Source organism: Pipistrellus hanaki (genome assembly GCF_964339955.1).
Source record: "Pipistrellus hanaki genome assembly, chromosome: 3".
Classification (NCBI taxonomy): domain Eukaryota; kingdom Metazoa; phylum Chordata; class Mammalia; order Chiroptera; family Vespertilionidae; genus Pipistrellus; species Pipistrellus hanaki.
This window is the reverse complement of record NC_140505.1, coordinates 130151066-130177878: the sequence shown is the minus strand read 5'-3', so window position 1 is coordinate 130177878 and position 26813 is coordinate 130151066. Positions and strand designations below refer to the sequence as shown.

The window sequence follows — 26813 nt, the reverse complement described above, 5'->3', positions numbered from 1 at the left end:
AAAGTGGGGGTGAGAGAGGAAGTCAACAGCAGAAACCTATGCGCTGGAACTTCGGCACTGCTTAGCTGACTGCTTTGAGGACATTACCCTACCCTATCTCCTTCCAGCCGCCTACCATTCAACAAATACGTACTGACCTCCAGTTCTGTGCTAGCATCGCATCTGGGGCTAAGGAGACAACAGTGAAGAATTAGCAACCTCTGCCCTTAAGAGTTTCACAGTCTGCTGGCAGAGACAGAGAAGTACACAGGCAATTAAAATGCAGTCCAGTGCTAACCGGTGCTCAGTGGTTAGAGCGTTGGCTAAAGACTGAGGGTTTTGGTTATGGTTTCTGGTCAAGGACAGGTACCTCTGTTGCAGGCTCAATTCTTGGCCCAGGTCAGGGGATATTAGGAGGCAACCAGTCAATGTGTCTCTCATATTGATATATCTCTCTCTCTATCTCTCTCTCTATCTTTATCTCTATCTCTATCTATCTCTATCTCCCCACACACACCATCATCCCCTCTTCCACTCTCTCTAAAAAGTAATGGGGAAATATCTTTGGGTGAGGATTAAGGGGGGGAAAGTAAGTAAATAAATAATTAAATAAAATAAACCCAGTGTGCCCTGACCAGTGTGCTCGCTCAATGGTTAGAGCACCACACCAGCCCACCCACCAAAGGGTCAGGGGTTAGATTTCAGGTCAAGGGCACATACCTGGATTGCAGGTTTGATCCCTGGCCCTAGCAACTGATCAATGTGTCTCTCTCACATCTCTCTCTCTCTCTCTCTCTCTCTCTCTCTCTCTCTCTCTCTCTTCTACTCTCTCTATAAATCAATGGGAAAAAATATCCTTGAATGAGAATTAACAACAAAAAATAAATAAATAAAATTAAATAGAGTTTTGTGTGATCAGTGCCAAGAGAAGATGCCGTGGGCATGGCCAGAATGAGATGTGTGCTTCCTGGGGACACTATTAACTTGACATTTAAAAGTATATATGTGTTTATATATTATTTATTTTAGAGAGAGAAGAAGGAAGAGGGAGAACGAGAAAAAAAACATTGATTGGTTGCCTCCCGTACATTCCCCCACCAGGTATCAAACCCAAAACATTTTGGTGCTTAATGAACCGAACCACACCGGCCAGGGCAACTGACACTTTTAAATGTATGCAGTAAGCGATATAAAAAAAAAATAATAATTTTAAACCATTTTAATTTATTTAAATATATAGTATTTCTTATTGATTTCAGAAAGGAAAGGAGAGCGAGAAAGAGATAGAAACGTCAATGACGAGGGAGAGAATCGTTGATCAGCTGCCTCCTGCATGCCCCTACTGGGGATCAAGTCTGCAACACAGATTTCTGCCCTTGACTGGAATCAAACCCGGGATCCTTTGGTCCGCAGGCCAATGCTCTATCCACTGAGCCAAACTGGCTAGGGCGAGCATGGCATATGTGAGACAATAAATGGCATCTGTTATTGCTGGGTCATAGAATTTGAGCTGGGAAGTGAGAAGATAAAAACTGGAGGAGCCTGGTAATGCAGGAGAACTCCACCAGCATTTCCTTCACTGCAGAAACTTCCACAGGCACATGCAAATAGAGCACGCAAAAGTGCTCAATGGGCACAAGTAATACATTAATGTAGAATTTTAATGCATTAAAACTCTCAGCATAATTTCCCCCAAATATTCCTCTACAATGCCCCAAAAATGCACCATATCTTCATCTACCGTGTTCATCATTTACCCAGTAATGGAGAAAAATGATTAAACTAAAGAATAAATTGAGTGCACCATATTACACCTGCTAGGGATTCGTGCAAGATAGCACTCTCACGCCCTGTGTTATTGTGACGGGCAAATGCAGCGTCCTTCTGTGGTTCAGCACAGCCCTGGAGAGCCATGCTACGGGATGAGGCTGCATCTAGGCAGGGACACTATCTCAGGTTGGCTTGAAGAGAAATTTGTTTTCCGGGCCTGGACAGAGTTTGGCCCATCATGGGTTTGGAATCTTCCATGTGGAATGCCCGCCCCGCAGCATGCCGGGGGCAGGGGTGCAGGGAGCCGGAGAGAAGCAAGCAGGGGCGCTGGGAGGAGATCAGAGCCAGCACCTTCCTGGCAGAGAAGACCAAAGGCCAAATATGGTTAAGAGATTCAGTCGGTTTTAGACCTTCCATCCCAGGTCTGAATAGAAACTGGATCGGAAAGCACAGAGCACTACGACAGGCAGCACATAGCTAGGCGCCAGCTGAAAAATCACAATGGGGATGAGCCAGGTCATTCAATATCCAAATATGAAGCAAAGGGTGGGGGGAGGGACTAGAAATGTCCTTCAGAGATAAACAGGTCTCTGGCAGTCCAAAGCAATACTTGGGGGGTGGAAGGTGGCCCAGCAGAACCACATGGATTATTCAAGAGACTCAGGAAGAAAGGGGCTGGTCATGGCACAGCCTCCAACAGCATCACAAAGCGCTGGCCTGGTCCCACCTCCTGGGCCCTCGTAACAGCAGGAAGCCACCCGGTCCGACCACAGGGGAGATGGTGAATTGTCCCCTGAGCACTTGGAAAGAAATTTCCATAACTGCATACACTGCATTAACTGTTCAGAGATACGCGGTCAGCTCAGAGAGACAACATGGTTCTGAGGTGGGCGAGACCGGGACAGCTCTGAGGGCAGTAAGAAATCTAAACGTGTTAATACAGTGCAAAGAGTAGAGGCGGTCCTTGACTTTCCTGTGTATGTTACACAAAATACACTTTTGTGAATTACTAAGGCACTCAGATCACCATTCACATACTGAACCTGCCCTTTCTTAACTCAGTGGACACTTGGAGCTACCACAAGGTGGCGCTGCCTGACATCCAATGGTTTAGTTCAGTGGTCAGCAAGCTCATTAGTCAACAGGGCCAAAAATCAACAGTACAACGATTGAAATTTCTTTTGAGAGCCGCATTTTTTAGACGTAAACTTCTTCTAACGTCACTTCTTCAAAATAGACTCGCCCAGGCCGTAGTATATTGTGGAAGAGCCACACTCAATGGGCCAAAGAGCAGCATCTGGCTCGCGAGCCGCAATTTGCGGACCACGAAACTTTAGTTCATCAGTGGTAACCTTGTTGCTCTGAGAACTACAGAAATTATTTTCCTGTTTGGTCGCCTTTTTCCTTAGTGACTTATAGAATGAGCCAAAATTGCAAGTTTTCAGAAAAGGAGAGACTATGCTAGCAAAAAGGCTCAAGTATCTAGTTCCTTTTATAATTCCACTTCCTTTGTAAAATAATAAATTGTCATTGCTATTTATAGTTTTCAATCTCTTGTGACATTTCAGTAGTGAAACCAACATCTCTAACTACATCCCACTGACAAGATGCATATAGTCACCTGCAAGGTCAGATGCTGCACCATGGAAACCCATCAGGTCGCTATCACTCTGCAGTCTCTTGGGGGATTTCTGGCTCTTTTTATTTGCATGACTCTCGTTTTTAATTCCTGGGTGCTTTTCCATTTAGACTTCTTCCAGAGGATTAAAAACCCGGAGGATGTACAGAATGCAGCATTCTGTGGCCCTGAGTGGGCTCATCAAGCAAATAGGATCAAGCAGACAGGAGAGCGGCTGTCCAGCTGGCGGGGACCACAGGGCTGCACAGGACAGGTGTGGGCAATGACCCCAAGGGAGTGCCCTTGAGAGGGAGGCAAACATCAGGATTGGAATGATCCAAAGCAAGCACCAAGGTCAAGGGACATTCGAGGAGGAAACAGGGAAGAATGTGGAGAGGAAACAGTTCAGGAGCTAATGAAGAGGATCTGAGATGATTATCAACACAGGAGGCCCTGTGCACCTTACCTTGGTGAGCTGGCGGGTGTTTGGAGTGTGCATTTAGGTTAAAGCTCTAGGGTCAAGGCAGACTAGCATTAAGTCCCCCATGCAGAATGTTCTCATTAGTTGAATGGGAGTAGGAGGAACGCTCTGCAGGAACTGGGAACAAATTAAGAGTCTGCCAGGAGGCAGGGTTGAGGCCAGAAACTGGCAGGTGACTCTGATCCTTTCCTTTCATGGGCATGGAGGGGCTGGCTGATTTTACTCTCCCAAAGCATATAGCTGTGCCATTGACTGGAATTGAACCTCGGACTGTTCAGTCCATAGGCAGACACTATTGAGTGAGCCATAACGGCTAGGTTTCATCTGCATTTTAGATATTTTGTCTTAAAGCTGGTTTGAGATAGCTTTCTGATATGCAGAGCAGAAACAGTCTAGGCTGACACAGAGACCAATTGAACAAACTATATATTTTTTTATTTTAATATTGGTTAAAAATAAATGATTTGTGGATAGTACTTGTGTGACATTGTGTACATTGCTTAACCTCTCTGTGCCTTGGCTTCTGCATCTGTAGAAGTATACAGATTATTATACATAACACTAGAGGCCTGTTGCATGAAGATTCGTGCAATAGGCCTTCCTTCCCCTGGCTGCCGGCACCGGTTTTCCTCCAGCACCTGGGACCCAGGCCTTCACTCTGGCCACCGCCTTCAGTCTTCTCCACTCTGGCCAGAGCACCACCCCTGTAGCTCCCTCTGCCCCCTGCCCTCCCCCTCATAGTAGGTGTACCACACTGCCCAGCCACTCCACACCTGCATATGCAAATTAACCTGCCATCTTTGTTGGGTTAATTTGCATACTCACTCCTGATTGGCTTGTGAGTGTCCCAGAAGTATGGTCTGTTTGCGTATTTCTCTTTTATTAGTGTAGAATCCGTAATTCATTAGATTGTTGTGAGAATTAACTGAGTTAAAACATGTAAATTACTTAGAACAGTGCCTGGCATATAAATTATTAGAAATTGATGCATGAGGAGCCATTCTCTCCCTTCAGTGAGAATCAGTGGAACCAGGCTCATACCAATCCTAAACCAATGCCTCTTAACGAAGATTCCACTTGTGCTTAGTATGCTGATAATACCACGGCAGAGAACACTGAAGGTTATTTATCACTATACATCTGGTGTTACAAACTCCGATGCCTACAAAAGTAAGCCAGTAGCCAATAAGAAAGCAGGCCTTGGGCACTCGGGAGTAGCAGGGAATGGTGAAGTCTGTGACAAAATGAAAAGCACATACTTTGTCTAAAGTGGGCAGCATCCAAGGATAGCTGACTGTTATTATATGCAAATGAGGGCTTGTCGCTGCCAAATTTTCTGATTTTTCAGGGGGAAAAAAGTAAAAATGGGACTTTTATGCAAAATATTTCATTTTTACAATATTGGCTATTTAAACAATACAGTGGAGGCCAAACAAAAGCCATCTATTGACTACCAGTTTGAGGCTTCAGTTGTATATTTACAGAGTACCAGTAGTGTGTATGTAACAGCATTTTTTTCTTAAAATACTTTCATCAAAATAGTACATGAGCATGGGTTTGACACAATAAAGTAGAAGAGCTGTCCTTCCCAATGCACCCCTAAGCAAAACAAACTTGTTCCCAGAATTTTCCCAGAATCACCACCTGTTTTGCCGACTTTTGCTTACTCTGGCCTCCCTGATAAGTGGTTATTTTTTTAGATCCCAGGGTACACCTCTCATCCTCTTGATGACCCCACTGTGTCTGCATCTCTCATCGGCCTCCTTCACCACGCTCACATATAATACACGGCACTGAAGTTATTATTGAGGCACCTACCCTCCAGGTAAGAGACAAGCTTTGCTCTCTGATGGTGAAGACACACACACACACACACACACACACACACAGACACACACACACACACACACACACACACACACACACACACACCAGCTCAGGCCTCTACCAAACAGGAAAGAGACATGACAGCTTCAGGGTCTCATAGGTGCTTTTGTGCAGATAAGATGCCCTTCAGTAATCCCCACTTTAACCCTGCAAGCCCTGTTCGGGCATGTGATTGGACAGGACCACCAGGTTATGTACCAACAGCAACCTGTTCATCCATGGAGCAGACCCTCTCTTCATGTCCCCCTTGCTGGCACAGAGAAGAGGTTCTGTAGGAGCTGCTCACGGAGGCAGCATGGCCTGCATTGGCCTGGCACTGGTCACCTCGTGTTACATCAGTGGACCTCTGGGAAAACGGCTATAGACTTTGAGGATGAGAGGAAAGATTAAAAGAGGGTGTGCCAACAAGAACTTGGAGACAATCAGCCACTGAGGAGACAAGGGGAAGGCCCCAAGCGGATCGTGCCTTGCCCAGAATCACAGACCGGTCTGATGCAGAGCCAGGGATGAACCCTCCCTGTGTTTGCCAAGTGGTGCTTTGGTGCCCCCGGGCCTTCTCAGGGGCTCTGGGAAAGGCTGTGCTGCTGTGACCATGCACAGGCATGGAGATGGCATGACCCCTGCCAACACCTCAGTGTGGATGCAGTTGGAACGTTTCTTATGCTGAGCTCACACGTATGCAGTTCTGAATTTCAATCCTTATTTAATGCTTGGGAAACAGGCCCACAAGGAACTGGGACTATACAGGGTAAATGACAAGCAGACTCCAGAGGTCAGGGTGTTCAGACCTGACAAGTTAAAGCTCTATTGTTCCTAAAGTTTTGGCATTAATCAGAGATCCAAATATTTTGGGAAACTCTTGCCTATTCTTTATTGTGTAGGCCATTATTTTCTGGGACTGCAGATTATTGGTCTGGAAACACACACACACACACACACACACACACACACACACACCTGAAGTAAGCATACATAGGAAGTAATGAGAAGAACATAGCAATTGGAGGTACTACAACATTTGACAGCACTTTTCAAATTTTATAAGTAATATCGCACATATCATTGTGGACATCCCTAGGGAGGGCTTGCTAGAATAACCTCCATTGTGCAGACAGGAGACAGGCAGGCCATGAGAAGCACAATGGCTTATCCAGAACCCAGAAGAGCTTAGAATGTGAGGGTGAGTCTGAACACCCCCAGTTTGTTTCAAAGCGGGGTTCCTCACTGTACAGCAACTTCCCAGTCAGCTGTGGAGAGAGGAAAGAATGTTGGTGACGCTTTAAAAATATGCATAAACAAGGAGGTTTAGAAGTCAGGAGCCAAAAGAACTATTTTGAAACCTATGATTTGAGGAGATGCTTGAAGAAAAACTTCAGGAAGCGAAGTCACTGACTTGGTAACTGGCCCCAACAGAACTTGGAACTCTTGTTTCCAGGTGCCCACATTCTAGAAACTTCCCCATAGCAAGCTCACTTGGCAAGAGACTAGAGAACAAAACATTTTCTTTATTTGCTGTTTCACAAATTACCAACTGACAAGCCCAACATGAATCCCTTCTCGGATGCTGTAAACTTTGGCTGGATCCTCATCCTCAAAATACCTGGACAATTTTTAGGAGGTTCGCCACAGAAATGGTAGGCCACCAAGGTCAGGGCAATGCAGTCACCCTACTTCTGTGAGCACTTTTTGGGCAGCTCCTAGAATCCCCTTCATGTGCCAGGAGGAGGGACATGAAAGGAGGGCCCGTCCTGAGCAAGATCAGGTTGCTGTACGGTACACACCTGGTGGTCCTGTCTGAATCACATCCCAGGACAGGGCTTGCAGAGTGGAAATGGGGATTGCTGATGGGCTCTTTGTCTATAGCATAGACTCTATACCAATGCGCCTGCAAGGCCCTGAATCTGTCCTGTCTCTTCCCACTTTATTTTTTAAAAATATATTTTATTGATTTTTTACAGAGAGGAAGGGAGAGAGATAGAGAGCTAGAAACGTCGATGAGAGAGAAACATCGACCAGCTGCCTCTTGCACACCCCCTACCGGGGATGTGCCCTTGACCGGAATTGAACCCGGGACCTTTCAGTCCGCAGATCGACTCTCTATCGCTGAGCCAAACCGGTTTCGGCTATCTCTTCCCACTTTAGTGAACGTCTGAGTCAACACTTTGGGAGTGTGTGTGTGTGTGTGTGTGTGTGTGTGTCTTCACTGTCAGAGAGCAGGGCCTGTGTCTTTCCTAGAGTTGTGGGTGACTCAGCAATTACAACAGTGTCAGAACCATGAGCATGGTGACAGTAGGCCAACCAGAGGTGGCAGACACAGTGGGCTTTTCAAAGGGACCAAGGGTGCACCTTTAGAGCTAAAGAAAATAACTACGTGTCAGGATAACCAGGGAGGCCGAGTAAGCAAGAAAGCAAGAGAAGGCAAGGCAGAGGTGATTTGGGGAAACCCTGGGCCCAGGCCTGTCCTGGCCTGAGGTGCCCTGGGAAGGACAGTGTTTGCAAAGAGCCTGGCAGAGGACAAAGAGCCTCGTCTTTATGACCTCACATCTGAACAACACCGGAGTGTCTAAATTTCATATACATTCTCAACCTGTGACCCTGCGTCCCCACTTGACTCACTGTATGGTATGTGCCACATCTTCACTCTCAGGTGCTGGGCTAGGGGCCTGAAATATCCCAGAACCAAGGTGTTCAGTCTGCTCTCAAATGGCTGAGTGGTGAAAATATTGCACAGAGTGGAGACCTGCTGTAGGCAGGATGTTGATTTATTAAAGTTATCTTCCTTTCACAATTATAACCATTTTTCACTCTTCTGGCCCTAATGCTGTTTTTAGAAAACCAAGGACTCAATTCATATTCTCCAGGGCAAAACTAACTCAATGCTTGGAGCGTAGTGGACAGTATGGAAACTGTCATAACCATGATGAAACTTTCTCACACTTCCCGAGATCCACTATCCAACAAATTTATCATGTCTCACAGAGTTTTAATGACATTTCCACAATCTTATGAGTGAACCACTTGCTACTGAAAGATACATATCACTAAAAAGGGCTGCAGGATGGACAATTTCCTCTAATACATTACACAAAGGGTAGGTTTTTCCCCCCAAAGGTTTACACATGACAAGAGGGATAAAGATGAAAGACAGAGGTGGACACAGACAGGAGTTGCACACATCGTTTTTCATGACTATTTTTGTCACAAGGGACATTTTCCTTTCAGTGGCTCAACATATATTTGCTACTGGTAGTGGATTTTCATTAGCTTCGAAATGAAATTGAGTAAGAAAAACAAGTAGATATTCCTTCAAGAAATTCTTTGAGGTAAGAAAACACGTTCTGAAGGCCAGTTAACATAGGAAACTTGGAGCCAGAGCAGTGTCACTGTCCCAAGCAGACACACACTGCCCCCTGGTGGCCCAGTGAAAAATGGCATGAGAGCTGCAAGGCTCAGGGTTTTCTCAGCAGTGAAAGTCAGCACCAAACTGAGACATGTTTCAGGCTTGCCTTTAGACCGCGTTAAGTTCTTTAAGATTCAATGTTTATGGATGAGGGCCAGTGCAAGTCACTGTCTTGACATTTATCACTGTAAAAAACAGAGACCAGTTCCCAGTGCAGTATTTCAGGGAGTATTAGACACCTTAGTCACACCCAGGGTCCCACCACCGCAGTAGAGAAAGTGTTGGGAACAACCTGTCTGCCTCAGTGCACTACTAGTATATGCTTGCATTAAAAAATGTATTAGTAACATGTATTATAACATCCAAAACGTATGTATGAAATCCTCTCAACCATATCTACAGGAAAATATAATTTTTTTAATTGAAGATTACAACTCGGTAGCTGTATAATGCCATCTAAGTTCATAAAAAAGTTTTTTTTTTAATATGATCAGCATATATACTTGGTGAGCTCTTTTAATTTATATAAGCAATTATCTCATTCCTATTAATTTTTTCAAAATATATGTTTTGTTGCTGCATAGTATTCATTCTAAAATCTTGTACAGGAGTGATTTGCTTTTGTTGTTAATGATGTCATCTTCCTTCAGCCACCATATATCGCTTTTTTTTTTTTTTTTAATGTGGACTTATTTTCTAAAGCCAGAAATTTTCACTGAACTCACAGAGCCCTTCCACTCAATCATTTCCTCCCAGATTTCCAGGCCTTTCACACCATGTCTTACCATCGTCATTCATATGGAGCTTCTCCCAGGCCAACTGCTTCTCAGTCAAATCACACTCCAGCCCCTGGTATGGTGCTTGGCATACAGAAAATACTCACTCCTAATTCTGAAAAATACTAAGTTTCTTCCCAGCTAGTGTTGCTCAATGGTTGAGCGTCGACCCATGAACCAAAAGATCACTGGTTTTATTCCCGGGCAGGGCCCATGCCCTGGTTACAGGCTTGATCCCCAGTGTTAGGCGTGCAACAGGCAGACGATGATGTTTCTCTCTCATCAATGTTTCTATCTCTTTATTCTTCTCCATTCCTCTCTCTAAAGTCAATAAAAACATTTTTTAAAATAAAGAAAACATATTTAAAAAGAAAAAATACTAAAAATCTGAATAAAGTAAAATAATAATTATAATTAATATGTCCAGCACACAGAACAGAACCAAATATTTAGAACAGTACCTGAAACATTACAGATGCTGAATAAATAGTTGAATGAAATATTGATTTGCTTTATAAAATAGAATTTCACATTTATACATAATTTTAATTTAATTATTTTAATACAAGGGACCCAGTGCACGAATCCATGCATCAGCGGGTCCGTCTGCCTGGCTTGCAGGATAGGGCCAAAACTGGCTCTCCAATATCCCCCGAAGGGCCTTGGATTGCAAGAGGGCACAGGCCAGGCCAAGAGACCCCACTGGTGCATGATCAGGGCCAGGGAAGGATGCGGGAGGTTGGCCAGCCAGGGAAGAACCTCAGGAGGGCTCTAGAAGGTGTCTGGCCGTGTCTTGCTCAGTCCCAATTGACTGGACCCCAGCAATAAGCTAACCTACCAGTCAGAATGTCTGCCCCCTGGTGGTCAGTGAACCTCACAGTGAGCGGTTGAGTGGCCTTAGCATATTACCCTTTGATTGGTGAATGGACGACTGGGCACTTAGCATATTAAGCTTTTATTGTATAGGATAATTATAATTACATATAATTATCCCATCTTTTGTATCTAATTTTTATCATTCAATGCCCCTGGATAAACTCTCCACACACATATACATTTTTTTAAATATTTTTATTGATTTCAGAGAGGAAGAGAGAGAAAAACATCAATCATGAGAAAGAATCATTGATCACTGCCTCCTGCATGCCCCCATTGGGAATTGAGCCCACAACCCAGCATGACTGGGAATCAAAACTATACCTTCTTGGTTCATAGGTCGATGCTCAATCACTGAGTCACACTGGCTGGGTTCTCGGCATATATTTAATTAATTCTTATGAACGGTTGCATAATGAATTTACTTATCTTTAATTGATAGTTGTTTTTATTTTTTGCCACTCTAAATAAATAATAGCTAATACTTATTGAGTGTGTTTCATATGCAAAGCACTTCTTCAGCACTTGACATGTATAAAGTCACTGAGTTAAGGTTATTCTCTCCATTGTAGGAAACTGAACAGGAGTGAGTAAGAAATTTGCCCGAGCCTATACAGATAGTAGGCACTAAACTGGTCAGTGTGACTCCAAAGTACCTTTCACTGAACTAGTTCTATACAAGACAATAATCAACACAATTGTACATTCTTCCTAATGGAATGGTGCTTTATTCCTAGTTGACAATTTCCCCAGAGGGAAATTACTGTGAAAGAATATGTATATATTTTTATTGATAGATTGTTTTTCAAGAAGGCAGTAAGAGTTGACATTTCTATCAGCCTGTATAAGCCTGCCCTCTCCTCCAACACAATATCATTTAAAATATTTTTTTTTCTGATCTGGTGGCTGAAAAATGATATCTATATGCTTTTCTGACAATAATGAGATTAAGTATAATATGTTTATTCGCTATTGTATTTACTATAAATTGCTGTATTAGACAGGGTTCTCCAAAGTATTTATATAATAGCCATGTGATTACGGAGGCCTGAAAGGCCCAAAATCTTCAGCAGGCTGAAGACACAGAGAAGGGTGGCTGATGCAGCTCAAGTCCAAAAGCAATGAGGCTGAAAACCCAGCCCTCCTTGCAATAGAACAGACTGCCTAGACTTGAAGTCTAACTCACTATTTATTAATGACTGAGTTCTTTAAATAAGGGTAATAAAAAAATTTAAAAAAAAAAAACCTGCTTCCTAGGTTTTCTGGGAACATTGAAGGATTGCTTCTCACCTTATAATTTTCATCTGTTATTTGTTCTGTTATAGGAATTTGTCAACATTTTTTTAGCAGATTGTAAGAATATAAAGATGAAACCATTGCCTGTCATCTATAAGACACATAGGATAACAGCAAAAATCTTAACATAATCTTGAGATCTTCTATCTTAGGTAACAGTCTCTCTTCTACATGTACCTCATAAGAATTCTTTCTAGAAGATGCACAAGAATAGATTTCAGATAATTGTTTCCCATTTCATTGATGTGAGGAATTCAACCTATCAAACTTTTTCTATTCTGCAAAATAAATTTTAAATAGCAAGCAATAAAAACAATCATCAAAATTAGTGTTATCTTTAGCGAGTCTAAGAACTTTTAGAATCCTAGAAGTGTAAAGATTTGTAGTAGTGGTGAACCTCACACTTTGAAGTAAGCTAATAGGCAGTGTAAGGGTAGCCGGAGCTAGTCATTTTGGGAAGTCTTAGGCTAAGTGAAATACTTCAGAAGTAATGCTTAATTGCTATCCTTCTAGCTTAGAAAGAGAAATACCAATACCCTAGAAAATCACCTTCAGAAACAAGGACTTCGAAAACTAATCTTCAAAAAAATTATAAGTCTTATGAGTTTTTATTTAAACCTTGGTTTTCTCAATGTATAATTCTGGTCTTGTTTTAAGGATTAGAAACAATACACATAAAGTACCTTGCACAAAGTAATCTCGCAGTAAATGGAAGCTATTACTGTCACCTCTTGCTATTGAGAACCATATTTCTCATATTAGTACCTTCTCCCAACGTCTACCACATATTTGACTATCATATAAATATTTACCAAAGGAATGACTTTAGTAAAAGGCTGCACTCTGCGGCCAAACCTTTGAGTGGGTCAGCCCGGCTTAGACTCTGAGGCCCTGGGAAAATTACAGACAAACACCACCCCCCCCCCACCCCCCCACCCCCCCACCCCCGGGTCTCCAACTTGCCTACAGAGCTAAACTACAATTCCCAGCATTCAGCCAAACTCCGTGGTTGCACTGCATTCTGGGAAAGCAGCCCGGGGCTACGTGAAAGAAGCGCTGCAGTTGACACAAATCCGCGGGTTCTAGCTTAAACGCGCACGGAGACTGCGCAGATCTCCTCGTCTGGGTTCTGCGGAACTCATTTCGAGTCCAGGGACTGTAGCCGGAAGGATTAAAGAACCGTTCCACTTCCGGTAGTAACGGGAGCGTTTCGAACATGGCGACCCCCAAAGCGAACGGGGCCGCTGGGAAAAGTGGGTTTCGTAACCAGAAGCAGAAGCAGGAGAACCGAGGTGAGGTGGTGTGAGCGCCAGAGCCTGGGTGTGGAGGTTTAGTTGCGATCGTGTAACGCATTCCAATTTCTCTGGAATTGGGTACCTAGAAGAGCTGGTTTTTAGGGGTATTGGCCGGGCCTGCGAAACGGTCTGGCGGATAGGGTGCCGGTCACGTGTTCCTAACTAATCGCTTTTGCTAAAGGCTCCCAGAATGAAAGTGTTGCGGAATTCGTTTTCCGTAAAGTGGGAATTATTAAAATATTTTGGAGGGCGTTGCAGAGCCTTTGACTTGCAGTGATGGGCGGAAGTAGCTGCCAAAATGAGGGATGCGGTGGGAGTAGGAGGTTCTTACTGAGTGGACGCTGGTAATGAATGAATGAGGAGGTATCTGGCGTGTCCTGAATGCTAGTGTGAGTTCCTGGGGAGAGAGGAGGGAATTGCATCATTTATTATTATTGTTTATCAAATGGTTAAAATATTAGACGACACGGCTCCTTTTCTTCAGACTGCCCTGCCTTTAAATTAAGGTGACCAGACGGCCCGCTTTGGGCGGGACAGTCCCGATTTTTAACACCTTGCCCCGCGTCCCTCGGCGTTTTAAAACAGTCCGGATTTTAAAATCTAGTTGGTTTTTATTTTGAACTTTTCTTATTACTGGTAAGATTGCACATCTTTTCACATGTTTTAGGGCTATTTGTATTTACTTCCTCTGTTGTGAAAATTCTATATATTTTTTTGCCATTTTTTAAATTCATAGCCATTGAAGTATTTAAATTGGGTAAGAACTTGGTCAGATGTGCATTTTAAATAATGACAATTGTTGATTTCAACTTTTTATTAAGGATATTGGGAAGTAATGATATATGAAGATTAGCTAATTCTCTGTGATTTCATCCAGAAATAGCAAAGTGTAAGTAAGAAGCAGAAAGCAGGTTTACCTGACTGAATTGGATAACATGGATTATCAAGACCTGCTTCTCAGACTTTAGTGTGCAAAAGAATCTCCTGATGAGATTGTTAAAACAGAGGTTCTTGTGCCTCGGCCCAGAGGTTCAGTTTCAATTATAGAAGGTAAACAAATCCAAACAGAAATGGCGACAGCCACGGAGCAAGCAGGAGGCTTGGCTACAAAGTTTAAATTGTAGAAGTTAAATAAATTCATATACCAGGGCCTCCGCTTGGGTCACCAGGGGATGTGGCCAGCCTGCAAACTACCACAGGCCCCTCGCCCAGGCCGCCCCACACCCCAAGGGAACCCCCACCCTGTTCTGGGACACCCTTCAGGGCAAACCAGCTGGCCCGACCCATGCAGCAGGCCTCTATCCCATCTAATAAAAGAGTAATATGCAGATTGACCATCACTCATACACACAATATGGCTGCCCCCATGTGGACACAAGATGGCCAGCAGGGGAGGGCAGTTGGGAGGGACCAGACCTGCAAGGGAGGGCAGTTGGAGGCGATCAACATTGCAGGGGAGGGCAGTTAGGGATGACCAGTCAGGCAGAGGAGGGAAGTTGGGGACAAACAGGCTGGCAGAGGAGTAGTTAGGCATCAATCAGGCTGGCAGGGGGAGTGGTTAGGGGGTGATCAGACTGGCAGGCAGTAGCGGTTAGGGGCAATGAGGAAGGCAGACAGGCGAGCAGTTGGGAGCCAGCAGTCCTGGATTGTTAGAGGGATGTCCTATTCCTGGTTTAAATGAGGGGTTCCAGGTTAGAGAGGGTACAGGCTGGGCTGAGGGACACCTCTCCCCCCTACCGCCCCGTGCATGAATTTCGTGCACCTGGCCTCTAGTCTATATATAAAAGGCTAATATGCAAAGTGTCCCCTCGGGGGTTCGATCGCTCGCTATGATATGGGTTGACCAACGCGGGGGTGATGTGGAATGAAGGAAGGCCCCTATAGCCAGCCAGGCCTAGGGACCCTATTCTGCATATAAAAGTGGGCTAAAATCTGATGTGTGTTTCATTTTGTTTTTCCTGTAGATGAGTCAGAACTCCTCACTGTTCCTGATGGTTGGAAGGAACCAGCTTTTTCCAAAGAGGACAATCCCAGAGGACTCTTGGAGGAAAGCAGTTTTGCAACTTTGTTCCCAAAATATAGAGAGGCTTACTTGAAAGAGTGCTGGCCGTTGGTTCAAAAAGCCTTGAATGAACATGTATGCATATTTTATATATTTCTTTGAGATTTTGCTCCTGCCTTTACCTTTACTTTTAAGTAAATGTGCATGTGCTTATAGATTTTTTTTAAGGTGCCAGCATAATTGACTAATTTGGTTCCTTTGGTATTTTAAACAGCCTACATAAGCTTTATTATCGTAATACTTGTGTTTTTAATTTTGTGAATAATAGATTACTGAAAAATGCACATATCTTTAAAATTGTAGGGATTTGATGGACTGTCTGAAACTCATCTATGAACTCACACGTTTCAGAATGCTTATTTTGTACTATGGTGATTGTCACAAACCTGCACAGTTTGAGTCAGACATGTTTCTATCTAATTGATTAATTTTCCCTCCCTCCCTTCTTCCCTTCCCTCCCTTCCTCCTTCCATCCTTAGAGTTTCCATTATTCCATTAATTTTCATTTTAAATGTAAGATGTGGATGTGCCATCTTTTTCCTGTTTGTTGCTGCTGCCATGCCCCTAGAGTAGTATATTTGTTGTTGTTTTTCAAATGTGGGTTGAAATCCATTAGTGGATCCAGACGTCAATTTAGTGCATATAAGGAATCTTTAAAAAATGAATGTGTCACATGTGGTAAGGATAATTTTATGAGGCTTTTGATTCATTTTATGAATTTATGCACAGGTGGGGTCCCTTGGCCTGGCCTGCAGGATCGGGCTTAAACTGGCTCTCCAACATCCCCCAAGGGGTCCCACAGGCCAGGCCGAGAGACCCCACCAGTGCACAATCAGGGCCAGGAAGGGACACGGGAAGTTGGTCAGACAGGGATGGACTATGGGAGGACTCCAAGGCATTTCTGACCTGTCTTGCTCTGTCCCAATTGGCAGGACCCCAGCAGTAAGCTAACCTATCGGTTGGAGTGTCTGCCCCCTGGTTGTCAGTGCACGTCATAGTGAGTGGTTGAGTGGCCTTTAGCATATCTCTAGCATATCACACTTTGATTGTTTGAACAGCTGACCTGTAGACCAGACACTTAGCATATTAAGCTTTTATTATATAGGATATGTATGTGTACTAGGTTGTTACATGAAATATATTTCTCAAACTGAGAGACTGCTCTGGACTCAATTCTCATTTGTGCCCATTGAATATGAGGGTGACTCTGCAAACTGCAAGCAATGTTTCTTAGCTGTCTGCATGTGGTGTCTCTCTCTCTCATAAATTCATACAGACCCAGCTTTATGTTGAATAGTTCATCACTCACTATGTTTAAGTATTCTTCAGAATATGCTTATATGTGAGAAAATAGCATGTGAGTATAAGTATGGCTTCATTTGGATTGATACGTATTTTTTAAACTAGAGATTATCTTTATTCGAGTAAGTACAAAGTATTCTAAACTCCAGTAAGTATAAATAGTTTCAATTGCCTGAGTTTCTATATTCTTTGAAGTATGAAAGTAAGCATTCTTTATATTAACTATCCAGCTTCTTCAAGGAGTGAGTTGATAGAATTTTAGAGAGATTAATTCCTAGTAATTACTCGTTAGATTAGGATAGGTTATATAAGTATTTAAAACAACTCATTTTTATGCAGCTTGCTCGGTCTTTCCTTTTTGTAGCATGTTAATGCAACCCTGGACCTGATCGAGGGCAGCATGACTGTTTGTACAACAAAGAAGACTTTTGATCCATACATCATCATTAGGGCCAGAGACCTAATAAAACTGTTAGCAAGGAGTGTTTCATTTGAACAGGTAAATTTACAGTTACAGAGATTTTGTTTTCTTTGTGTCATTAGAGATATAACACAGCACTATATCCACCCACCCGTCCAGAGATTTTGTTTTCTTTGTGCCATTAGAGATATAACACAGCACTATATCCACCCACCCGTCCCTCCCTCCCTTCTTCTCTCCTTCTCACCCTCCCTCCCTCCCTCCCTGCCTCCCTCCCTCCCTCCATAGAGTTTCCATTATTCTGCTTAGATATCAGTGTTGACTTTGAAAAGAAATGTATTTGTAAAGAATATTGGTGGAATTTTTTTTTTTTTTTCCAAAAGGCAGTACGAATTCTTCAGGATGATATTGCATGTGACATCATTAAAATAGGTTCATTAGTAAGAAATAAAGAAAGATTTGTAAAAAGAAGACAACGGCTTATTGGTCCCAAAGGATCTACATTAAAGGTACTTTTTACCTGTAGAAAATTAGTATCTTTTTTGTCATTAGTTTTTCAGTGTATTTCAACTGAATTTCAACTTACTGTCCTTTGATACAGGCATTGGAGCTCTTAACAAACTGTTACATTATGGTTCAGGGAAACACGGTTTCAGCCATTGGACCTTTTAGTGGCTTAAAAGAGGTGAGACTTAATATCTTTAGTTCATTTTCAGCAGAGAACAAATTAAACAATTTGGTTATAATATATGGTTTTATGATTATTGTATTGTTTTAAGATGTGCTTTGTTTGATTTTTTATTAGTAAGTACTTTGTACGTTGTGGAATTTGAGGGAGTCATTGCTCCCAGACATTAACATATTATGACCAACCTTTGACAGTTACACACATCTCAATTAGTTCTTCACACCTTCGCTCCTTCCACTACAAATTTTAAATGGGTATTTAAGCTCTTAGTTGTAGCACATGTGAGAAACATGATGTAGTTAGTTACATGTGTTTAGATATTAGGGAACTGAATAGATGTTGTTATTTGCAGAAATGTATACAGTTAGTCGAGGTCAAACTCGATTTTTCCTTTATGATACATTTCCTTTTGTTTGAGTTTAATGTTTTCATTAACATTTATTTTAACTTGTTATGAGGAACTCTGTTGAGCAGATACTGTTCCAATTGACTCCCTTTGATACTGTTATCTGGATCTGGCTGTGAGGTCTTGCTTCTTCCTTTCCAAGGCCTTTAATAGAACTTTCTTGGACCTCATTCTTAGATATGATCTACCCTTTCTCATGGGGCAATAATAACTTAAATACATAGAATACTTTGTAAATCTCAAATAACTTAAATACATAGAATACTTTGTAAATCTCAAAGTGTAAATATGTTATTTAGTTCTTACAACAGACCCTTGAGGTATCTTCATTTCCACATTACAAATGAGAAAGCTGGAACAGGAAAATTAAGTGTCTTTCCCAAATAAAGTGGCAGTCCCATTATTTGAGCCCACATTTTCTGACTCTGAATTCATCTCCCCCCAAATTACAGTTGCAGAGTGTTACACTTGTTCAATGTGTCACGTTTTCACGGTACAATTGAGTAACGTCATTGTACCCAGGGTTAACTATTATGAAAGATCTAGTAGCCACTAAGAGCAATTGAAGGAACTATTCAATTTGGCGACCATTGTCTTGTTTGTAGGATATTTTGCAATAATAGTAATTCCTTTCTACCTGGTTCATTAAGATATTTATAAATGACTAATTCGTTTTTCTTTGCAAATTTCAGGTTCGAAAAGTAGTCCTAGATACTATGAAGAATATTCACCCAATTTATAATATTAAAGTGAGTGTTAATTATATATTTGTGTAACAGTGGTTATCAGACTTCTTTTAGCTACAGAAAACTTTTTTGAAATTGAATTTTTTATAAAAGTTGAATGGGCAAAACAGATAAAGTAGAGATATTTTCCGTAAATTAGAGGTAGAATTCAACCCAATCAATTCTACCCAGTCTTCAAGTTACTTCCTTAAAAGCTTGGGTCTCTGTGGAATCCAGTATTGACAGAGACACTGTAATCTATATATATAAACCCTAATATGCAAATAGGCCAAACGACAGAACAGCTAAACGACCAGTTGCTATGATATGCGCTGACCACCAGGGAATATACACTGAACATGGTTGATTTTGGCAGCAGGCGGCAGAGCACAGAACATGACAGGTATCGGCCACAATGGGATGCTGGAGCAGGTGAGCGGGGGCACCAGACCAAGGTGGGGTGCTTGTTGCTGTCATCAGGGACAAGCCTCTGGTGGTTACTGAAAATTCTTCCCTCCTGTGCCCCTCAGTCCTGCAGGGTGCTTGCACCTGCTGCCAGCGCTGGCCCCACCTGCACCCACTGCCAGCGCCTAAGCCGCCACCAGCCCTGATTTGCTTGGCGCCATTAGCATGTGCGAGTGGCAGTTGCTTCTCCACCTCCCCCTGCTCCTGAGGAGTGATCAGAGCCAGCAGCCACCACTTGCACCCACTACAAGCACCAGCCCCACTCGCACCCACTGCCAGTGACAGCCCTGCTCACACCCATAGCTGGCACTGGAGCCGCTGCTCACACCCAGCACCAATCACAGTCACTTGGCAGGTGCGAGTGGCAGCTGCCAGCCCCAATCATCCTGAGGCCTTCTCCACCTCCTCCTGCTGCTGAGGGGCGATTGGGGCAGCAACCACTGCTCGCACCCACTGGCAGCACCGGCCCCACTCACACCCACTGCTAGCATTGGCTCCAATTGCTCCACTCTGTCAGCGGGTTCAAGCGGAGTTGCAGGCGGACAGGAGACTGAGGGTTGTGGTGGGAGTGGCCAGGTGGGGTCGTGGGGGATGGGCTAAGACCCACCCCTGTGCCCATGGCAACCTCACGGTCCACAATTCCTTTCAAGGTGCATAAATTCGTGCACTGGGTCCCTAGTGTATTATGTAGTTCTGATACAAGAAAGGCTTCACAGAATTTGTCGTAGATTATATCAATCCTGTTTTCTGAAGTTGTGAGCCCATCTTTACATTTAAAGATGTGCTCTTTCAGAATTCTGCCTTTTTCTATTAAATAAAGCCTCGGATATTTTAAATTGCATTAAAACGTTTGGGGGAGGAGATGACTTAATACTCAAATTATTTAGCTTACCCAAAATAGCTCTGCTTTCTCTGTTTTGTAAGCCTTTTGGGAGAGATGTTATATCCCTGTGTGCACAAAGTTTATGACTGTTCTTGAAAAGGTAACTGTGCTATAATGAGCAGTTTTATTTATGACTAGATGCCCAGTGCATGAATTCGTGCACAGGTAGGGTCCCTCAGGATAGCCTACGGGATCGGGCTGAAACCCACAGTCCAACTCCACCTGCAGCTTCTACCTGCCACTCCCACTCATCCTGGCCCCACTGCACCTGCTGCAGGCTCATTCCCAATCAACACTCACCAGCTATGAGCCCTGCGTCTGGCACCCTCCCAGGGGAGTGGCTTGCGAGATTGGGCAGAAACCGGTTTTCCCCCACGGGTCCTGGATTGTGAGAGAGCACAGGCCAAGCTGAGGGACCCATCCCCACCCCTCACCCCACCCCCACTGGGGCACAATTGGGGCTGGGAAGGGACCGCGGGGAGGGTTCCACAGCATGTCCGGCCCATCTCATTCAGTCCCAATTGGCCAGACCCCAGCAGCAAGCTAACCTACCAGTGAGAGTGTTTGCCCCCTGGTGGTCAGTGCATGTCATGGGGAGCAGTTGAGCAACCTTAGCATATCATTAGCATATTATGCTTTGATTGGTTGAACAGTAGACCAGTCACTGAACAACCAGACACTTAGCATGTTAGGCTTTTATTATATAGAATATAGAATGAGTATTTGTTGAGCAGTCCAGTTAAATTTTGTGAAGTTAAGTTTAAAAGTCTCATATTAGATTGACATGAAAAAAACAGTTTTCCCTGTGTGCACAAAGTTACATTGGGACATTAAAGATAAAAAAACTAGTCATGCACCTAATGCCTGGTTTGTATCCTTTTGTGTTCCAATGTCTATAAAACTCAAATGGTTTGGAGGAAATGTGAGAATATTGGTTTTGTCCAATCATGAGAAGGTTTGCTTCCCCCCACCACCACCACACCCCCCACACGACATTTCAGGTGCTACTGAAAGCTTCCTGCTTTCAGGGAACATTATTAAGGATTCTACCTGCTATTAAGTTGAGTTTTAAGGTTTAAAGAAATAATAGTTGAAGAGCTGAATTAGTCTCTTTCATCTCAATTTATTTTAATAATTTTGAAATTTCTTAGTCTAATTTTTTTATGCTTGGTTAAAAATAGAGATTACTTAGTCTTTTTGTGTGTGTGTGTGGGGGGGGGGATTGATTTAATCCTACCTAAGAGACTAAGATCTATGTAATAAGAAGGATATTTATGATATCTTAATTTGACAAATGTATGACTTATGAAATTAACATTTTTACCTTGTTTATGTATTGCATGACTAAAGACCTTAATGATTAAACGAGAGTTGGCAAAAGATTCCGAATTAAGATCACAAAGTTGGGAAAGATTTTTGCCACAGTTCAAGCACAAAAATGTGAATAAACGCAAGGAACCAAAGAAAAAAACTGTTAAGAAAGAGTATACACCATTCCCACCACCACAACCAGAAAGTCAGGTAAGTATTAAATGTTGAATTGCTTTACATGATGGAGAAACTGTTACATCAGTTTGGTAAGAAACTTTATTGAGGGTATTTTAGGTGAAATTGCTGTGTTAATATGTGTGTATGTGTTTGAGTATGTAGAGATATAGGAAACTAAAGATAAGTGTAAAGAGGTTTATTTTGAGCAAAGTGCATGGAGTTGGGGGCTTCATATTGTGAGTGTAAACTATATCAAGGTGGTTGGTGTCACCTATATCCCTATAGCCACTGTAAATGTTCCATGGATAAAAAATTCAACAATTTGTCCTAACCATGATCCTCAGTAGATAGAGCATCAGCCTGCAAACTAAAGGATCCCAGGTTCGATTCCAGTCAAGCACATGTACCTTGGTTGCGGGCACATCCCCAGTAGGGAGTGTGCAAGAGGCAGCTGAATCAATGTTTCTCTCTCATCGATGTTTCTAACTCTATCCCTCTCCTTTCCTCTCTGTAAAAAGTCAATAAGATATTTTTTTTTTAAATTCAACAATTTAACTCAAAATGCTCTACTTTAGCATAATTCCTATGACCATAGGATATATTACTGCTCCAGTTTTGAAATCTTAAATTCTAATCTAATAGCTCTCCTTTTTTTCTAAGTTAGAATACCTCTCATTTTGTCAATTGTCCTCTGGTTTTCTTTCCGAAATGTCCTTTTCCATCTTGCCCATTGTTTTCTTCCATGCTCCTTTTCCTCCTATCACACCTGCCCAGCAAAACTCTTAAACTTGGACCAATTCTAAAACGACTTCTTTTCCATAATGTGGCTACTACACATAAGTGGAAGGAGTCATAACTTGGATTATATCCACTCTAAATTTATGTTTCCAACCTCAGGTGAGTCCCCAGTATTGCCTGGTGGTTCTGTGAATCCTCTTAATTTTCTAGCACTCTCTCACTCCTAGCAGATGTCATTGAATTTTATTTTACTGAAATATTTTAAACCATCAGGTAGTAGCTCTTTCAACTTCCTTTTTTTTTTCCACCTACATCTTCCCATGTGTATCAATTCTTCCTTGACCTGCTCTTTTAATTCTCTTTTCACCTATCTCTTGAGGGTTCTTGCTTCCTTATTCCCTCCCTTGGAAACTCTTCCCTTCCTGCTAGTTCTTTAGGCTCAGCATGTAAACCTATCCCTTTCCGGGTACTGCCTTCCTCCTCCACGGCCTTGTGCTTGAAGTTTTTCAGGGAAGGTTTGATGAAAGGTCAGAGGAAATAAGGAATGATGGTCATGGTGAAAAAATAGTGCAAGTGCTCGATCATGAGGTTTCCTCAGTGAGAGGAAGAAAGGGAAGCCAGAAAGAAATTGACAGTTGGGGCAAAGTGGAGTGATCCAGTTACTAAACCCTATCCCATAACACCTGCTGTACTACTTCTTTTTTCTTTTAACTTTTTAAAATACATTTTTATTTATTTCAGAGAAAAGGGAGAGGGAGAGAAGACAGAAACATTAATGATGAGAGAATCTTTGTTTGGCTGCCTCCTGCACGTCCCCTACTAGGAATTGAGTCCATAACCTGGGCATGTGCCCTGACCAGGAATCAAACCATGACCTCCTGATTCATAGGTCCACACTCAGCCACTGGGCCACTCGCACCGGACCTCTAGTCTGTAAAGACTTTAGAACATCGCCTTAGATATAATAATGCTGTGTACATGCAAGATAGATAAATGATCAATGTCAACTATATAGTGAATGAATGAGCTGTAACTTTCTCTTATTAGTGTTTTAGTCACCAAATTCTGACAATCTTGCTTTTTATTTTGCATACCACTACCCTTTATTCTAGATTTTTATCTCTTCTCTATTCTTTTATACTTTAAAAAATGTTGGTCAGTCCTGGCCTGAGTGGTTGAGTTTGTTGAATTTTGTCCTCTGCACCAAAAGGTTGCCGGTTCAATTCCCACTCAGGGCACATACCTGGGTTGTGGGTTTGATCTCCAGTTGGGGAGTGTGTTTGTTTCTCTCACATTGATGTCTGTCTGTCTCTCTCTTTCTCCTCCCACTACCTTCCTCTCTATATGCATGTCATCTGGTGAGGATTGAGAGGGGAAAATAGCTTATATTAAAAAACATCCTGCTTTGCTCTCTTCACTCTTCTCAGAAACTTGAGTCATTTCTAAATCATGTCCCACCTCCTTCACCTGACATTCAAGTTTCTTTAACCTTACTCAAACTGTTTTTCCAGTTTCCTATTAAACTTTTTGAATTATTGACCTTCCACCCTACTTAAAGCAGTCTCCTGTGTATTCCTTGAACACTTCACCTGCTTTCCTACCTCCATGCTTTTGTGGACATATTTCATTCAATTTAGAGTATGTTTCCTTCTCTTTTGTCATTCTCTTTATGAATTAATCATAGATTTTTGAGCCTCTGTCTTTACCTTGTGACATTTCTTCCTTAGAAAATGACTTTCATTTACATTATTTCAACAGATTGATAAAGAATTGGCTAGTGGTGAATACTTTCTGAAGAAAAGTCAAAAGAAGCGACAGAAAATGGAAGCAATAAAGGTAAGACTGTGGCTAACTCACAACATTAATAACGAAGTTCATAGAAACTTGAATTCTTAATTAGCTATAAATTATGTTTCACTAATGTATGTTTTATTACTAAAATAGGCTAAACAAGCAGAAGCTCTCACTAAGAGACAAGAGGAAAGAAACAGAGCTTTTATTCCACCTAAAGAAAAGCCAGTTTTGAAACCTAAGGAAGGTAAAGCTTGTTTTCCAATTCTTGGTGTGATATAAAAGTCTGTTATCTGAAGAGTAAACCCTTAGTGAATTTACCTAAATTTGAGTGTTAAGTAAGGAAATAACCATATCTGCTGTTAATTCACTTAGCATTTCATTAATCACTAATCCCAGGGACAGGAAACAACTGGGGTGATTTGTACTTTAGTAGCAGCTAATCCCCGTGTAAGTACCCAGACTGATAGTCCTCTCCTGGATCTGGATGTGTTTGAGAAGGACCTTTTGTTTTGAAAGATATAAACCAGAGAGTGACTCTTCTGTAAAAATAAGAGTAAAGCTGTGAGATCCCTGAACTCTGCTATCACACCTTTCAAAAGCAGCTCCTCTGAGGTTGTGATTTTCTTCTCTCATGTGATCTATAGCTTACGTTTTATTCCTATATTGTTACCATGGATTTTTCGTTATCTTGAGCCAAAGGACACCAACAAAATAATACTAGTCCTTCATTGAACTAACATTTGGAAAACTTTAAATTTTTATGTGGTATTAGAGAATATTTTGACTTATAATTTCATGATTAATTAATTAAATTATGGAAGTTGGAAGGATGACATGTAATATTCTTCATGAAATATAAGTCTAGATTATTTTAACAGGTAAGATGGAAAATTGGCATATTAATGAGTGCTGTAAAGTTCCAAAATGTGGAAAAGAATATAAGTAAAAAATAATCTAACTTGAAGTATGATCGAAGGGGAGTGAAGAATGTAAAGTATTTTAATTTTTTTTTTCTCTTAAATTTCTAACTTTTCTTTAAGCAGGTGTTTTATATTTTATAGCATGACCTTCCAATTATATAAATATTCTGAAATTATTGTACTAAATATACATATCCTTTATATTTTATTTGGAAAAATCTAAAGAATTACACATATTGTGTTTTTATTTGTCTAGCTTCTACTGAAACTAAAATTGATGTGGCTGCCATCAAGGAAAAGGTTAAGAAAGCAAAAAATAAGAAACTGGGAGCTCTCACAGCTGAAGAAGTTAAGCTTAAAATGGAAGTAGATGAAAAGAAAAAGAAGAAGAAAAAGTAATACAAAAATACCCTGAACCTAGAACTTATTAAGCTATCTCCTTTTATAAAGGACTTTGAGGTACTGGGGCATTAGTTGCCTTATGTGTAGGAAGTAATACTCTGATTGTTTTTTTCTGAGTTTGTTTTATTCTTTATAACAATGTTTATATATATATGACTATTATTTATAAACAAATTACTAGAGGCCCGGTGCATGTATTTGTGCACCGATGGGGTCCCTCGGCCTGGCCTGCAGGGATCAGGCTGAAACCTGCAGTCCCAGCATACCCCAAGGGATGTGGTAGTGCGTGAAGTGGCAGGTGTCTGGGGAGGAGCCGGAGCCCTGGCTGGGAGCTGCTCATCCTGGCCCTGCTGTGCCTGCCGCCGCCTCTGAGGCTCACTGCTGCTCCACTGCGGTCTCCACGCACCCGTCCTCGGGTGATACCGGCGCACCCATGGCCAGGAAGCAGTCGTGGGCTTGCACCCAGTCAGCCCTGATGCCAGTCCTGATCCTGGTCCTGGTCCGGATGGGGGAAGGGCGCGCTGGGGGAGTGTTCTTGGGAGCAACTCACACCACCACAGCTGTGCTCAGCAGCCATGAGCCCAGCCCAGCATCTGGCGCCCATTAGTTAGGTGAGCAGTGTTCCCACTGTGGGAGCACACTGACCACTAGGGGGCAGCTCCTGCATTGAGTGTCTGCCCCCTGGTGGTTCAGTGTGCATCATAGCTACCAGTCAGACAGACTCTAAGCATAATAGGGTTTTCTATATATAGATTATATTATCCATGGTTTTTTGAAAACTTTTATACTAGAGAATGGTATATATGTCTTGGTATACATTGCACCTAATCTTTTCCTGGCAGGTTTTGTCTAGCATGATTTTAAAATAATTCTTTAGGTTGTTTATATAGATTTTGGTAATGTGGCTATTGTAATTATCCATCAAATAGAATATCTGACACCATTGGTTAGTTTTTATATACAGGTTTGGGCAAAAATATGTTACAGTTGAGTACACAAAGCACAGGTTTTTATTATATATATTTTTTAATTGATTTTAGAGAAGAAGGGAGAGGGGGAGAGAGAGAGAAAAACATCAGTGATGAAAGAGAATCATCAAGAGAGAATCATGCCCTCTACTGGGGATACAGCCTGCAACCCA

General features: G+C 42.2%; 1 protein-coding gene across 1 annotated transcript; it reads left to right on the top strand.

Moving 5' to 3' along the window:
- Window positions 1-13096: 13096 nt before the first annotated feature.
- Window positions 13097-25788, top strand: LOC311620022 (KRR1 small subunit processome component homolog). The gene is made up of 10 exons (XM_084878920.1): window positions 13097-13375; window positions 15343-15515; window positions 17107-17241; window positions 17547-17672; window positions 17765-17848; window positions 18950-19006; window positions 21681-21851; window positions 24315-24392; window positions 24501-24594; window positions 25527-25788. The coding sequence occupies exons 1-10, from the start codon at window positions 13300-13302 to the stop codon at window positions 25667-25669; spliced, it is 1137 nt and encodes a 378-aa protein (XP_084735046.1). The 5' UTR covers window positions 13097-13299; the 3' UTR covers window positions 25670-25788.
- The last annotated feature ends 1025 nt before the right edge of the window (window positions 25789-26813 follow it).